General features: G+C 43.0%; 1 protein-coding gene across 2 annotated transcripts in view; it reads left to right on the top strand.

Moving 5' to 3' along the window:
- Positions 1–14,156, top strand: part of RSPRY1 (ring finger and SPRY domain containing 1) — a 42,748-nt gene that overhangs the window by 3,631 nt on the left and 24,961 nt on the right. For both annotated transcript variants that reach the window (XM_037041651.1, XM_037041652.1), the window contains exons 2-3: positions 9,059–9,563; positions 14,082–14,134. In XM_037041651.1, the coding sequence (XP_036897546.1) occupies positions 9,214–9,563; positions 14,082–14,134 (403 nt within the window). In that variant the 5' untranslated portion in view covers positions 9,059–9,213. The remainder of the gene's footprint in view (positions 1–9,058; positions 9,564–14,081; positions 14,135–14,156) is intronic.

Below are 14,156 nucleotides of genomic sequence, written 5' to 3'. Positions count from 1 at the left end.
CACGTCAGAGTTCACTGTTGTCTGACAGCCTTCTCCCCGGAAGTCTGTCCTGAGACCCTGGGCCCAGTGCAGGGCTGGGTCCTGTAGTCACCAGGAAGGGTGCCGATTTTCCACTGTGCTTCCTCTCATGGTTTTAGTTTGTTTTGTTCCTCTTAGGAGTTACTATTAGCTTCTTTATCAGCTTAATTCATGGGCTTCTGGTTAACCTTTCACTGCGGTCAGGGTATTTGTACCAACAATATTTTGGCTTATAATTTAAGACACGAGTGTGTTGCAATGAAAATATAAATCCTCCATACCCCTTTGTTAATGCTGAGATATGGTTACCTGAAAACTTGCTTGTACAGAAACACTTGATGTTACTAGGTTCCTTTTTACTGGAAGAATGGTGGAGTGAGAGGCCTCCCCCAAGGGGGTGGACAGCACTGCGTCCATAGGCTTGTCTGGCGTGTGTGACATGATGCGTGGGGCCCCCGGTGTCTTGTCTATTGCTGTCCATCTGTTTGCCAAGAGCATGGGGGACCAATTTTTCTTTTTTTTTAAATTTATTGAATTTATTGGGGTGACCGGTTAATAAAATTGTATAGATTTCAGGAGTACAATTCTGTTATATAATAGACCATCAGCATTATATAATTGTATGGCATGGTTTGTTTGCTTTTTTAAAACATTTTATTTATTTATTTTTAGAGAGAGGGAGAGTGTATGGTTACCTCTCAATCGCCCCCCACTTGGAACTGGTCTGCAACCCAGGCATGTGCCCTGACTAGGAATCGAATCCACAATCCTTTGGTTCCCAGGCCCGCACTCAATCCAGTGAGCTACACCAGCTAGGGCTAATTGTATGTATGGTGTGTTCCCCACAGCACGTCGAGTCTCATTCCATCTCCATTTACAGGCAGGGACCTTTTTGCACCTTTGCTCAGTGTCTGACATATAAGCATTGGATTCATATTTATTGAAGGATGTTGTCTCAGTTTCTCAAAGTGATAAATATTTTGGAAACACTATTTTTACAGATTTTATAATAAATTCACTTAAAGTAGTCATTGAATAGCTTTTAAGTTCTGGGGATGTAACTGAGTGTGTCATAGAGTGCTTTCAGACACCATTTTAAGTAGATCTCGTTAAGGGAAGTGTCGATATTCCGTGCTATTGATACATTTTATTCACTTCTCTTAACAGTAAAGAGTTTTCTACAATAGAAAAATTCATATCCTTCAGATTCACGAATCATGTGTTTAGATGACACATCTGCATGATTTCCTATTATTCTGTCTCCCGGGGCGAAAATCCCAAATAGTACGGGGTACTGCGCTTGGTTTTCTCCTTTGTACTGAAGCCATCATTAACGCTTACCTCAGTTCTTCCATAGTCTTTCCTGTTTGGGTCCAACGCAAATTTTCAGTCTTTGAGCCCAGGCAGAGATTATTTACTTCTCTTGTGTGTGTGTGTGTGTGTGTGTGTGTGTCTTTTAACTATTATTTGCGTCTGGAAATTCTTCACTCCATCCCAGCCCTAAATTTTATTTTTGAATACATTTTTTTCAAATGCTGAAAGAATCCCCCCCCCTTTTTCCTTTTTCCTTTGCACTGTTTTGGATCTGGCTGTATTCTGTAATTAATTTGCCCCAAGCCTCTCCTAACCATGGACTCCGCTGCCGCAGGGTTAGAAAGCTCTCAACATTTTAGAGGAAGCTTTTCCAGATACTCCTTCCCTAATAGTTCAGCCGGAAAAATGATCTGTTTTCCCCTCCAATGTGCACTTTCTTCCACCACCCTCAGTGCATACAACGAGTATCAGAATCATCCCGTGCTTCTCCCACACAACTAACTGAAAGGTTACGATTCAGGAGATAATGCTACCTTGTGTGACTTAAGCTTCACGTGGCCAGTCTCACTGCAGGTAGATAATTTTGGACACCTGGATGACATGTAAAAATACCAGAGCTGCCTTTCCTTTTGGGAAGAAAAATAAAGTTCCAACCAAATATTCCATAGCCCCCCCTTCCCCCCAAAACCAGATGTTTTAGAGTCTAGAGGTGAAAATACCCTTGTTAAAATGCTTTTAGGTGGTTTTTATTTCAACTGGTGAGTGTATTCTTGGTATATAATACACTTTCCTTATCTAATTATTATACTACCAAATAATCTTATTGACTTCCAAGTTTTTCCCATTTGAACACAAACTTCAGTAAGAAAACTATGGTCTTTAGACTGTCTTACTCTGTATTTTAAAAGCAAACATATTTCTGGGTAAGGTTTTCTGTCTCGATAATGTTTGAGTTACAGAGGTGTATGAATTTGACAAAATCCTGCACATAACATATGTAACACTTGAGCGTTTCATTATATGAGAAGGACCCTTTCCCCCCAAACCCCCAGAATTACCTTCTGGAGGACAGGCCCCTTGGAGTACGAGATTCCTCCATTAGGCGAGTGCTGTAGGGACCCATCTGTATCACTGTACACCCTCCCTATTTTCCCAGTCTCACCCTGAGACACTTTTTGTTTCCCTGGATGAAAAATGTCCTCAAAGGGAAACATTTTGCCAATGTGGGAGAGGTGAAACAAAAATACAGCAGAAGGACTGAAAAGCATCAGATTTGGCAAGTTCACAGACTTTTCAGCAGTGGAAAAAACATCTCCATAGGTGTATTGCATCGAATGGTACTTTTAAAGGTGACAGAAGTTTAAACATGTAAGAATAGATACATAGTTTTTACTAAATTCCTGGTTTGGGGGGGTTCCCCTCATATGTAAATCTAACTTCTAAAAAATGTATTGAGCCCAGACCGGTGTGGCCCAGTTGGTTGGGGTTGTCCCGCGGAGTGAAAAGTTTCTGTCCATTCCCAGTCGGGGCATGGCCCTGGGTTGCAGGTTTCGTTTCTGGTTGGGGCACATAGGAGAGGCAACCGATCCATGTTTATTTCTCTCCCTCTCTTTCCCCCTCCCTTCTCCTTTCTCTAACAAAGTAAATAAAATCTTCAAAAAGTATATTGAAGTTCGGTTAGTAATATGTATGCTGAATTATTTGGAGGAAAGTATACTGATGTCTGCAATTTACTTTGAAATGCATCAAAAAAGTGGATGGATTGATGATGGATAGAGATGGATAGATATGTGATAAAACAAGTATTACTGTAATATGTAATAATAACAATATCTTATTGCCATAATGTTAATGGCAAAATCCAGGTGGTGGGTATGTAGGTGCTCACTACAAAACTCAGTTTTGCCTTGTGTGTGAAATTTTTCATAATAAAATGGGTCTGGGGTAGTAAACATGGCGGGGGAAGAGTTTTCCTGTATAATTCTGTCTTAGGAAAAAATCCGAAACATTTTCTAATGTGAGAAACATCATTAAAACCCCCAGTGCATCGTGTATTGTCAGTGTCCGTGCCGTGTGTTCAGCCTTGAGCGGTGAGAAGTGAGGGGCGGGAAGAATGCCTCGTCCTTCCGATAACCACGTGCTCCAGAGACAAGGCAGCAACCGTCCTCCCGGGACCGAAGTTTGTTTTTCCTGCCTTTGGTCAGTCCTGTGTCCAGCCTCTCCTTTCTTGCCAGCATCATCCCGCAGTCTTATTTTCAGAGAAAAGGAAGTGTTCTTAGTGTCCCTATGGTAAGGACACTGTATTATGATTGCAAGTATTAAGTATTAAGTATTATGATTCCTGTATTAAGGAGCTGGATTATGATTGAATGCAAGCAAATGTGTGAAGACATGAAGAATCGATTCCTGGACCGTTTGTTAGAAAGGATTAGACTCGGCCAGATGTCTCCTGTGGTGAGCCGTTTCTGATGGTAGAGGTCTGGGTTTTGAGGGCAGGAGCTCATTGCTTGAACACAAAACTTACTGAGAGAGCAAGTTTGATTTCCCGCCTCAGAGCAGCTTTGAAAACTATATAAAATATAGAAATCTAATAAATTAGAAATGATGCAGAAATGGAAGAATAGTCTTTATTTTTTAAGGGAATCAAAATTAGTGTTACCAGAGAAATAGATTTGCAAAGGAAAATATATAGAGAAATAGATTTGCAAAGGAAATACTTCATTATAACTATGCTCTTGCAGAAAAAAAGCTATCAGCAATATAATGATATAAACAGCATTACCACTTAGATGGTGAGAAGTCTTTCTACCAATCAGTGGCATCCAGATTAATTATCATTAATACGGTTGATAATTGCCACATCAGTTGATAGCTGCAGATTTAATAGTTGTATGTGTTTACATGTTTTGGTTAGCTTAAGGTCTTTGGTCTCCAAATCAACTATACGGACCATCTACTGCTAAGTAGTCTTTAACGCTAAGGTGAGGTATATAGGTATTGCATAGTTACATGATCTCTAGCCTCATTCATTTTCTCTTCCATTTGGTCTGTTGACCCTTGGGTGACACAGTCCAAGAGCAGAGTACCATGTAAGTTCATTATGTTACTTCACAGAGTAGAACTGGTGAGAAGTATAGGGAGCCGTGTTATTCGTTGTGTTGATACAGACTGTACACAGTCACTCATGGCTGGAACTGTACTCTGCCAGGCATTTTGGCTGACCATTCCAAAGATAGTCGCAATTCGTTTTCCTGGAAGGGAAGACTAACTGTTTTGACCCCAGAAGAATCACCCGTAAGCGTTTCAGTTTGTCCTGCAGTCAGTAGTACCTCCTGCCTACTGTGCCAGGTTCTTTGTTAGGTTCTCTACAGCAGAGTGATTCCCAGGCCCGGCCACCATCAGAATCACCTGGGGAGCTTTTATGAAAACACTGGCTTGGATCACATCCTAGAAATTCTGATTCTGGCTATTTGGAGTGGAACCAGGAATTTGCACTTGAAGGAGTAACTAAGGGGTTCTAATGCTCATCACCTTTAGGATGAAGTTACAATCCCTTCAGAGGTTCTTTGTCTGAAAGTACAGGTTCAATAAAGATGATTTCAGTATAGGGGTAAATGAGCTCTATGACAGATTAAGCTGTTTAGTTACCTTAGTGCTCCGGTCTCATTTTAGAGCCCCACCTCCCAGATTATTTTGTTCCCTCTCATTAGCCAGGTGCTCGTTTTATAGTAACACCTAGCATTTTGGGATCCCGTTCAAGTGTTAGGCACTGTGCCACGTGTTCTACAAGCACCATTTCATGTCACCCTCACAGTGGCCCTGTGAGGTGTTGAGGAGTGTTACTATCACCCTGTTTTACAGCGTGTCTGGAGTCAGGGCAGTTAACATGCAGGGCGGGCTATGGACGTCGCAGGGCTGGGAGCTGTGCGCAGTCCCCCGACTTCGGGCCCCTCCGAGGTGCTTCCGGGACCTCAGGCATCCTGCACAGCGTCCTCGGGCCGAGGTCGTTCTCTGAAAACAGAGCAAGCACCTTGGCACGTGGGCCCATGATGCTTGTGGAGTGAGATAAAACAAAGCTATCTAAGTGTAACTGTTTAACTTCATTGCTCAGTGTTTTGCCTGAAGAGTTCACGTTGGCTCTCAGGAAAGTGTCAGGAGTGACAGCCGTGGCCAGGTGAAGAACTATATAGATTTGTAGCGCTGAGGAAGTCCGAAAGCTCACACTCGGTTTATTTGTGCGTTCTACCTTCGGCCGCTATCCTCGAGAATACTCTGTAAGCTCATTTCAGAAATTTTTAAGAGATAACAGCTCTTATTTTTTCTTTGTACGTCTGATAGCGTTATCTTTGAAATGCCTCACAGCTTCTCCCACCTAATTAAACCTGTTCTTTATACTTGATCTTTACAGCTAGTCGTCAAGAAATAAAGTCTTTGTTTTTAAAATATTTGACAACTTTTTTTTAAACTCAGTTTTCTTCTTTGACAAATTTTGTAGTTGACATCATATTCTGGGTCGTTTTAAGGAAAATGAGTTGGAAGCAATCAATTTGAAACTACACTTGAGTTCAATTTGGAAATAGGGAGGAAATAATTTTTGTCTTCCAAATTTAGTCAGATTTTGAAAAATGTTTGTATGTATGTATTGGATATCTTCCATTTACTTTGAAACTCTACTAAGTGGAAATCTGCATAGATTAATTCTATATCCAGTTTAGATAAGCCTTAGCAAAAAGTTTTTGGATAGAATAAAGTTTTAAAATTTGAGGTCCAACAAACCTTTTAACTCACTGCTTTCCTCATAAGCATTCCCAGCTCTCTTTCTTCTTAGTTCTGAAGAGCTTTACAGGTGTTGACATTAAACCGTAACTTCCTCGACTCCCCTTCAAGGCTTTGTTTGCTGGGTCTAGTTTCACCTTGACACTCTCAAATCACTGCCAGTTTATTTTTGGTACCCGAGTGGCCTCGCCTCCTCAGGTACGTCTTCCCCAATGTAATGCGTCTGGTGGGGCTAAATCTACTGTTTTCCTATCATGCCCCCCCCCCAACTTCCATGCTGGTCGTGGAGCAGCTCGGGGACAGAATTCCCTTCTGCTCTGGGAGCTGGATACACAGAACAGTTTGGGGCGAGACCGCTCTCCCCCGGGACACGAAGCCTTCCCTGATAGATTCCCTTGTACGGAATTCTGGACCACTCCCTTCTGCCGTCCCCAAAGAATTACTTGGTTTGGCCACAGATTTTTATAGCATAGCGGTTAAGGGACACGGATCATCCAGAGTGTGGGCTTCTTTACAGCCTTATATGGATGGCATGAGGTAGTTGCATCGCATCGTGGTATAGGAACATGTGTCATTAAGGGAGAAAAGCAAGTCACAGCACAATATTTAGGGCATCGTCCTAGTTACCAGCATTGTACATACATAACAATAGGTGTGGGAATAAACACGTGAAGCTTTTAAAGTGGATTACCCTGGGAGAGGAATGGGTGGGGAAGGAAGTATTTCAGGTGAGAACAGCTTTCACTATCTGTAGACACTTGCAGGTTTAGGTTTCCAAATGAATGTATATTCATTTTTTCTTTTAAAAAGTAGTGGATAAAATTTTTAAATATAATACTTTAGGATATTAAGAAAGTGCTCTGCCGGCCTGTCAGCTAGGCTACTGCCCAGTGGCAAACCTGCCAGAAAACCTTGGGTTCTCTACCTCCTCTGATCTGCGTGGTTCCAACCGTGTCTCCTCATTCGACCTCTCCAGCAGGAGGGCCAGCTCATCGCTTCGTGAATGCTGCTTCTTGGTCTCTCTCAGAAACCAGCATAATTTATAAGATCAATAGAAATTTATACCAGAGACCCTTTAAAAGCATCATTTCAGATTTCTGTCTGCTGTCCTTTTAAGCACTGAAACCTCTTGGATAGGTAGCTTCTGAAGGGCATCATATACCCTGGGTCCTGCACTAATGGGAATGGTATTACTTCACTCTTTGCTGGTTCAGAATGTGCTCTCTTTCAAAAAGCTATTTCCAGCCGAGTCCTTACGTCACGCTCCTACCTATCTATATTTTAGTCATAGCCTTTTAAGGTCACCTCCAAATTTTGAGGGCAGCCTGTTTGGGGGAACCCAGAACATTTGTGGTATTACTTTACTCAGCCATTGCTGTCCCTGTGTCCGGAGGGACAGGGGGACTATCTGTCGCCTCTCCTCTCTCCTCCCATCTTATGTTAACCCATCCTGTCTCCTCCCCTCCCCAGCCCCTCCCCATGTATCTATTTTTCATCAGTCCCCCTTCCATGAGCAATAATTAAACTGGGCAAATATTTAAAAAGAATTTGCTGCAGATCTATCTGAAATACTGGAAGTAATTTTTCCCTTGCTTCTAATCCCACCAAATTATACATTTAACTCATGTCTATTCCTGAGCTATTGCTCAATATCAGAGGATTTCATAGTAAACAGCCAAGTGCTAGGTGAAGACTGTACATTCGTCTCTATTCCTTGTGTGTCCATTTGCGTTCTCACAGGTCCCAGTTTCCAGGTCTTGGCATGATTTTTTACTATTTGTTTCCAGCCCCATGTCCACCTCCTGCCTCTACATCTTTACCTCTTTCTAGACTTAACCAGATTTCTCAGCTTAGTGAAGAGCTGGTTCTATCATTAGGGTTCTTGATGACACACATACCGTGTGGGAGGAGGGCGGCCATCTCCAGATGTTTGGAGGACAGGGACCGTGCGTTGTCCTCCCATTGCTAGGGCAGTGCCCGGCGCTAGCTGCTCCGGGGCGGTCAGTGTTTTCCATGATCATTGGTGCATCCTTATCCTTAACATTGTAGCAGATGTGTGTGCAGCAAACTGATCATCATGAAAATGTAACCTTGCGATAAATATTGGCCTTTCCCCAAGATAGTCTCGCTCAGATAACAGAAAAACTTTGTAACGACTGTTATGATCTCTGTAAATTCTCAGGGCTTCCACGGGAAACCTCCGCAGTAATTTAAGTGGAACAGTTTATCCTTTTATTCTTCTTGATATCAGAAGGATGCTATCACAGTTGTATCATAACTTTTTTTAAAAAAAATTCTTTTTTTTAGAAGATTTTATTTATTTATTTTTAGAGAGAAAGGAAAGGAGAGAAACATCAATGTATGGTTGCCTCTAGTGTGTCCCCTGCCGGGAACTGGCCTGCAACTGAGGCATGTGCCCTGACTGGGAATCGAACTGCAATTGTGTGGTTCGCAGGCCTGTGCTCAATCCACTGAGCTACACCAGCCGGGGCTGTATCATAACTTTTTAGACAACAAATCTCTAATTAATTTATTTGAAACACTGGATTTCTCATACACATGAATTAAGAAAGGAGACACTTCTTTTTGTTTTGTCCGCAAAAGGAGCCCTGAATACCTGCGCATGTGCTCCTAATATATCAGCAGTTCTCTACTGATAGAACTACACATACGTTTTTTAAAAAAATCAGTGGCAATTCCTGTGGTTTACAAGGATGTGGTTTAGCAATCAACTTTATAATCTGAGTATAAAAGGAATTGGTGATTGTTACATCTCTTATGCAGAGATACCTCTCCGTGTCCGAAATATATAAAAATAACCATAGACAAATCTTCATTTGTAATCCTACCATCTATAGAATCAAACTAGGAAAGTTTGAGCAGTTGAATAGCCAAGAGCCTTTGATTCATTTTCTTCTTGGGTTTTGTGTGTGTGTGTTCTTCTTTTTAGAACTGTTGCTGGATGACCAGGATTCCCTGTAACTGATAATGTTGGAGATCAACTCTGCAACTGTCTTCAACATCCAGTTGTTAAAAACAAATAGGATGCAAGTGTCTCAGATCCAGATTATGAAAACAGTACTTGGAAAACTGAAAACTATCTAAATGATTGTCTTTGGTTGGGCCGTGTTCTTAGCAAGCAGAAGCCTCGGCCAGGGTCTGCTGTTGACTCTTGAGGAGCACGTAGCCCACTTGCTGGGGACTCCAAGTGCCGCTGCAGCCATGGGTAACTCCTGCATCTGCCGAGATGACAGTGGAGCAGAAGACAGTGTTGACAGCCAGCAGCAACAGGCCGAGAATAGTGCCATGCCCACCGCTGACTCTCGGAACCAACCCCGGGACCCTGTCCGGCCACCAAGGAGGGGCCGAGGACCACATGAGCCACGGAGAAAGAAACAAAATGTCGACGGACTGGTGCTGGACACGCTGGCGGTCATTCGAACTCTTGTAGATAAGTAAGTATGTGCTCACGATCGCCTCCTGTGTAGTGACAGGCGTCCTGCCGGGAACCATGGCTCCTGGACCCTTCGGCTCAGAGCTTGTGTTTACCAAGCCTTGTGCTCCTGGGGCAGGGGAGTGTTCTCCTTCTCTGACGGCAGAGTGTACCGTACGGTTTGGTGTTCTTACTGGCTGACACCCACTCCGGTCTGGACACGTCCAAACACTTCTGGAGCAGAAAATGCTAGTTAGTCTGTGGTCTTTCTCAGGGCACACAGTGAATAAGGAGTGAGTTTGTATTGCAGGCCGCCGTAGGAAATAGTCTCACGAAGACTCACCCTTCGCTGTCTGCCTGTCTACCGCACCGACCAGAGCTTCCAGATGAGCTGCTTTACCGAGAGCGCGGCTCCGCGCGACTTCCCTTGGCAGCACAGGAACACGGATCGCGGAGTCCCCCCTCCCCGCTCTCTTATCTCCCTGCTTGGCCCTCCTGGACTCGCTTGGGGACCATGTAAATTGAAACTGCAGGACACACCTGTACCTGTTCTGTTTTCTGCTTTGCTTTGTCTGACCCTTAAACTCAAAACCCCAGATTGAATAACAGTGAAATCAAAGGGCATTGTTCAAACTGAAAACAATATTTTAACTGAACCATACAGTTTGGTAGTTAGGAGCAAAAGTTTTTGAACCGCGATGGGCCACGGTTCAAATTGTGACCCAGCCCTTTAACTGGCTACGTGACACGGGGTGAGTTACTTCTGTAAGGCTCAGATTCCTCAGCTTTGAAAGGGAAATAATAATAAAAATACTTCAAGTGAAAGGGGAATAATACCTTTCTTACAGGGATTATCACGAGATAGTGATAATTTTTATAAGTTGTATCTGTATTCTTTTTGCTTCAGGCTCTGCTAGTAAATTTAAATATCTAAGTAGTGGATAATCACATTTTTATTTTTTTATAGATTTTATTTATTTTTAGAGAGAGGGGAAAGGAGAGAGAAAGAGAGGGAAAGAAACATCAATGTGCAAGAAATATATCCATTGGTTGCCTCTCACACGCCCCCATCTGGGGACCTGACCTGCAACCCAGGCGTGTTCCCTGACCAGGAACCAAACCAGCGACCTTTCGGTCCACAGGCTGGCACTCAATCCACCGAGCCATGCCAGCCAGGGCGATAATCACATGTTTAGAATGTGGTTTTGTTTAGTTCCTCCAGAATTATAGCATAAAGCAAAGCATACCTGTGTACATTATTCTGAGGGAGTTTCCCCTCGTAGAAATAAATTTGTTTTGCACATCTCTCCGTCTGCTGTAGAACACGCTGGAGGGGAGTGGTGCTCACAGGTACTCTCCACTCCAGATCGGAAATGCCTCCCAAAGTTTATTAAAACCAGCCTATGAAGTAGGTCTGGTTTCTGGATAATTTAATGCAACCCTACTATGTTTGGAGGAAATACCTGTTGAATAAAGTTATGCCGTTTACATCCCCTAAACTCAGGTGAGGGGCTAGAAGCTGCTATGGTGAAATTTGAAAAGTACCATAAGATTGTAGTAAAAAGTTGTCCTTCTCAAACTAGGAAATAAACCGTAAGCGATGCTATTTTAGCCCATTGGGAAAACAGATACAGAGCAGACTTTGCCGTGTATTTTAAAAAGTGTGTCAGAGAGCGTGGGGGCAAGATAGGAACTGTATTTCCAAATGTTAGGAAAATATTACACAGTGCAAGTGAACTTGTTGATAAAGCACAGAATTCACTTCCACGAGGCAAGTGGTGTACATTTAATAATAGGGTAATTTCCACCTTAAACCTGTTGTACTAGATTGTAGTTAATGACTCTTCCAAGAAGGGAAAGATACGCAGGTGTAGAACAAACACAAAGTGTAGAACAAACGCGAAGTGCCGTGCTGGGGAACACAGTGGCCAAACAGGGTGCAGACAGCCTATAAACATAGTTGTGTAGCTGGGTTTTTAGAAACTACTAAAGGAGAAGAATTTCATAACCTATAAAGTTCATAAGGCTTTTAAAAGTAGATGTGAAAGAGAGGCAGACTTAGTAAGATCATACCCAGAGGGATGTCTGTGTGTATTGTTCTCCTTGTTACTCGGGAGAGGACGGCATCCATCTGACAGGAGACCATTGCCGTAGGAGATACACTTTAAATGCACCTATTTTAAAATCATTTTGAAGTTCTGTTATTTGCATTTTGGGGGTAGTGACTGTATCCTCATATTAATGATATGAATGTTAATCACATGAGAATCACATTATTCTCATGTGATTCAGAACTTTAATTTGCAGACTCCTCCTGATGTAAACTGTTTCCGTCACTGTGTGTGTGTTCTCTGTCATTCATATTCTCTCTCCGTCTAGGTAGAGAGAGAGACCTGTCACTTTCGGATCTGTCACTTTTGCTGTTGTCACCATCTGGGTCCCAGGGACCTTCAGAGTATGACTGAACCTGAACTTAATGGTTCTGAGTCCCCTCCCACCATAACAGGCCCAGGCCCTGCTGCAGGGCTGCCTCTGCCTGATTTTTTCCCCCACTAGACACTCGCTTCTTTATACCGGTTATAGCTCAGACCATCATTCATAATTTTTTCAATTCCTTTGACTGAGAGGGGCCCCGCCCCAGCCTCACTTGGTGAGTCTGCTTCGTCCCATGCACAGGTGGGATTTGGTCCCCATTACCTCAGGCACACTGCTCCTGGTCACCTCTGTCTCGTCCCTGCCCCAGGGCCCTGCAGTCCTGTGGCTTTAGCACCTGCCTCCCCCCAGAAATTTCTACTCTGTTTCTTTTCCACAAAGAAGTTTTCTTGTTTTTTTAATGTAGGAATATATGTGTCCTTCAAATATAACTGTGTAGAATTGAGGTCCTCATATTCCTTACTGGTTGCTGACCTTGTCATCTTTTTTATTATTTTTTCATCTCCCCCAATTTCATTATCCTTTTTACCACCTGCCTCCAAATATCAGCAGGTGACCATTCCGTGAACTTAAGTTGTGTTCTTCCAATCTGCCTGCCGTATGTCTGTTTCTATCTAGGAAGTTTGCAGGGAGTGTTTTTTGTCCTCTGTGGAAAACGTACGTAACTGGTATCGTAATGTAAATCTCTCTTTCACTTCTTTCCGCATCACATTTGAGAACCGTGCTGCTGCGTGTGAAGCCGCAGCTGCTCTGACCGCTGCAGTGTGTGCCTTTGTGTGCCTGCAGGTGCTGTGTCCTCTGATCCAGTGATGGGCACTTAGGATACTTCCAAATTTTTGGTCCCTGCAGATAGCACTGCGGCAGATAGCCTCTGGTGCGTCTGTAACCTGGGTCCTAGTTTCTCTGGAATTGCTGGTATATGTGTATTTAATTTTGTTATTGCCAGATTGCTCTCCCAAAGGGTTTTTACCTGTCAGTTCTTTTATTTTTTATTTTTTTAAATATTTATTTATCTTTAGAGGGGAAGGGAAGGAGAGAAGGAGAGAAACATATGGTTACCTCTCGTGAGTCCCTTGCTGGGAACTGGCCTGCAACCCAGGCATGTGCCCTGACTGGGAATTGAACCACAATCGTGTGGTTCTCAGGCCCACACTCAATCCACTGAGCCACACCAGCCAGGGCTGTCAGTTCTTTTAAATAAGAATTTTCCCTCGTTATGGAAGGACACAGGATGTGAATAGCCAGTACCTAAGGAATCCCTGGAAGGAATTTAGTAACTCCCATGTCACAAGGTTATTCTGACGATTAAATAATTGAAGACAATAGTTTTCAGGGTTTCTATCATAGTAAAACAGAGAGCCACAGTATGTGAACAAATAAATGGTAGATATATTCCCTCAGTAATTAAGTTTATCACTGTTTGATGGAAAAAATTTCTTTCATTACTGAAACTTTCCTAAAGCACTCAGGTTTCCCAGGATCACAGTTTGAAAACCCATTGAATTGAGGCACTTTAATGCCCTTTTAGAGTATTAAATAGCTCCTCGATTAGTTTTGGTCTCTTTTTCTTCTAACACCATTTTTTGAAGCTGAAGCAGATAGTGACACTTTGCCAGGAGAACCCTTAGAAATGAGGATGTTTGTGTAGCCCCTTCTCAGTAGGTGCACGGCTGAGGTCATTGTCTCCCTCCCCGACATTTCTTTGAGGCGAGTAAGGGAAGGAAAGATGAGTAAGGTAAGGAAAATGGCGTTAACTTCCCTGGTTTGTCTCAGGTGGCACTGGGCCTCTAGAGATAAAGCCAAAAGTAGGCTGGGGTCTCCAACTGAAATCCTGTGCTTTGCCTTCAGCCCGTGTGACGGTCCCACTGTGCACCCCTCTGCCCCTGTGTTTGTGGGCCATACGGGCGGTGAGTGGCCTGGGAATGAGCGCGTGTGGAATGCATTTGTCCTGCTAGATTACAGCTCTGATTGTCCCTTCCGGCTCATTCTCAGCATTCCCTGTGTTCACTGTGTATTTCTCTTCCCACCCCCAAACAGCATAAACTTGTCTTTGGAATGGTCATTTCTTATTTCTTCAAGTCTGATGCCTTGAATGTTTGTTTTTCAGCGATCAGGAACCTCCCTATTCAATGATTACGTTGCACGAAATGGCAGAAACAGGTATTTTTAAAGTTTTTTTATT

The sequence above is a fragment of the Sturnira hondurensis genome, unplaced genomic scaffold, assembly GCF_014824575.4.
Source record: "Sturnira hondurensis isolate 20B ecotype Veracruz unplaced genomic scaffold, ASM1482457v3 Scaffold0003090, whole genome shotgun sequence".
NCBI classification, from domain to species: Eukaryota; Metazoa; Chordata; class Mammalia; order Chiroptera; family Phyllostomidae; genus Sturnira; species Sturnira hondurensis.
This window is presented reverse-complemented; position numbering and strand designations above follow the sequence as displayed.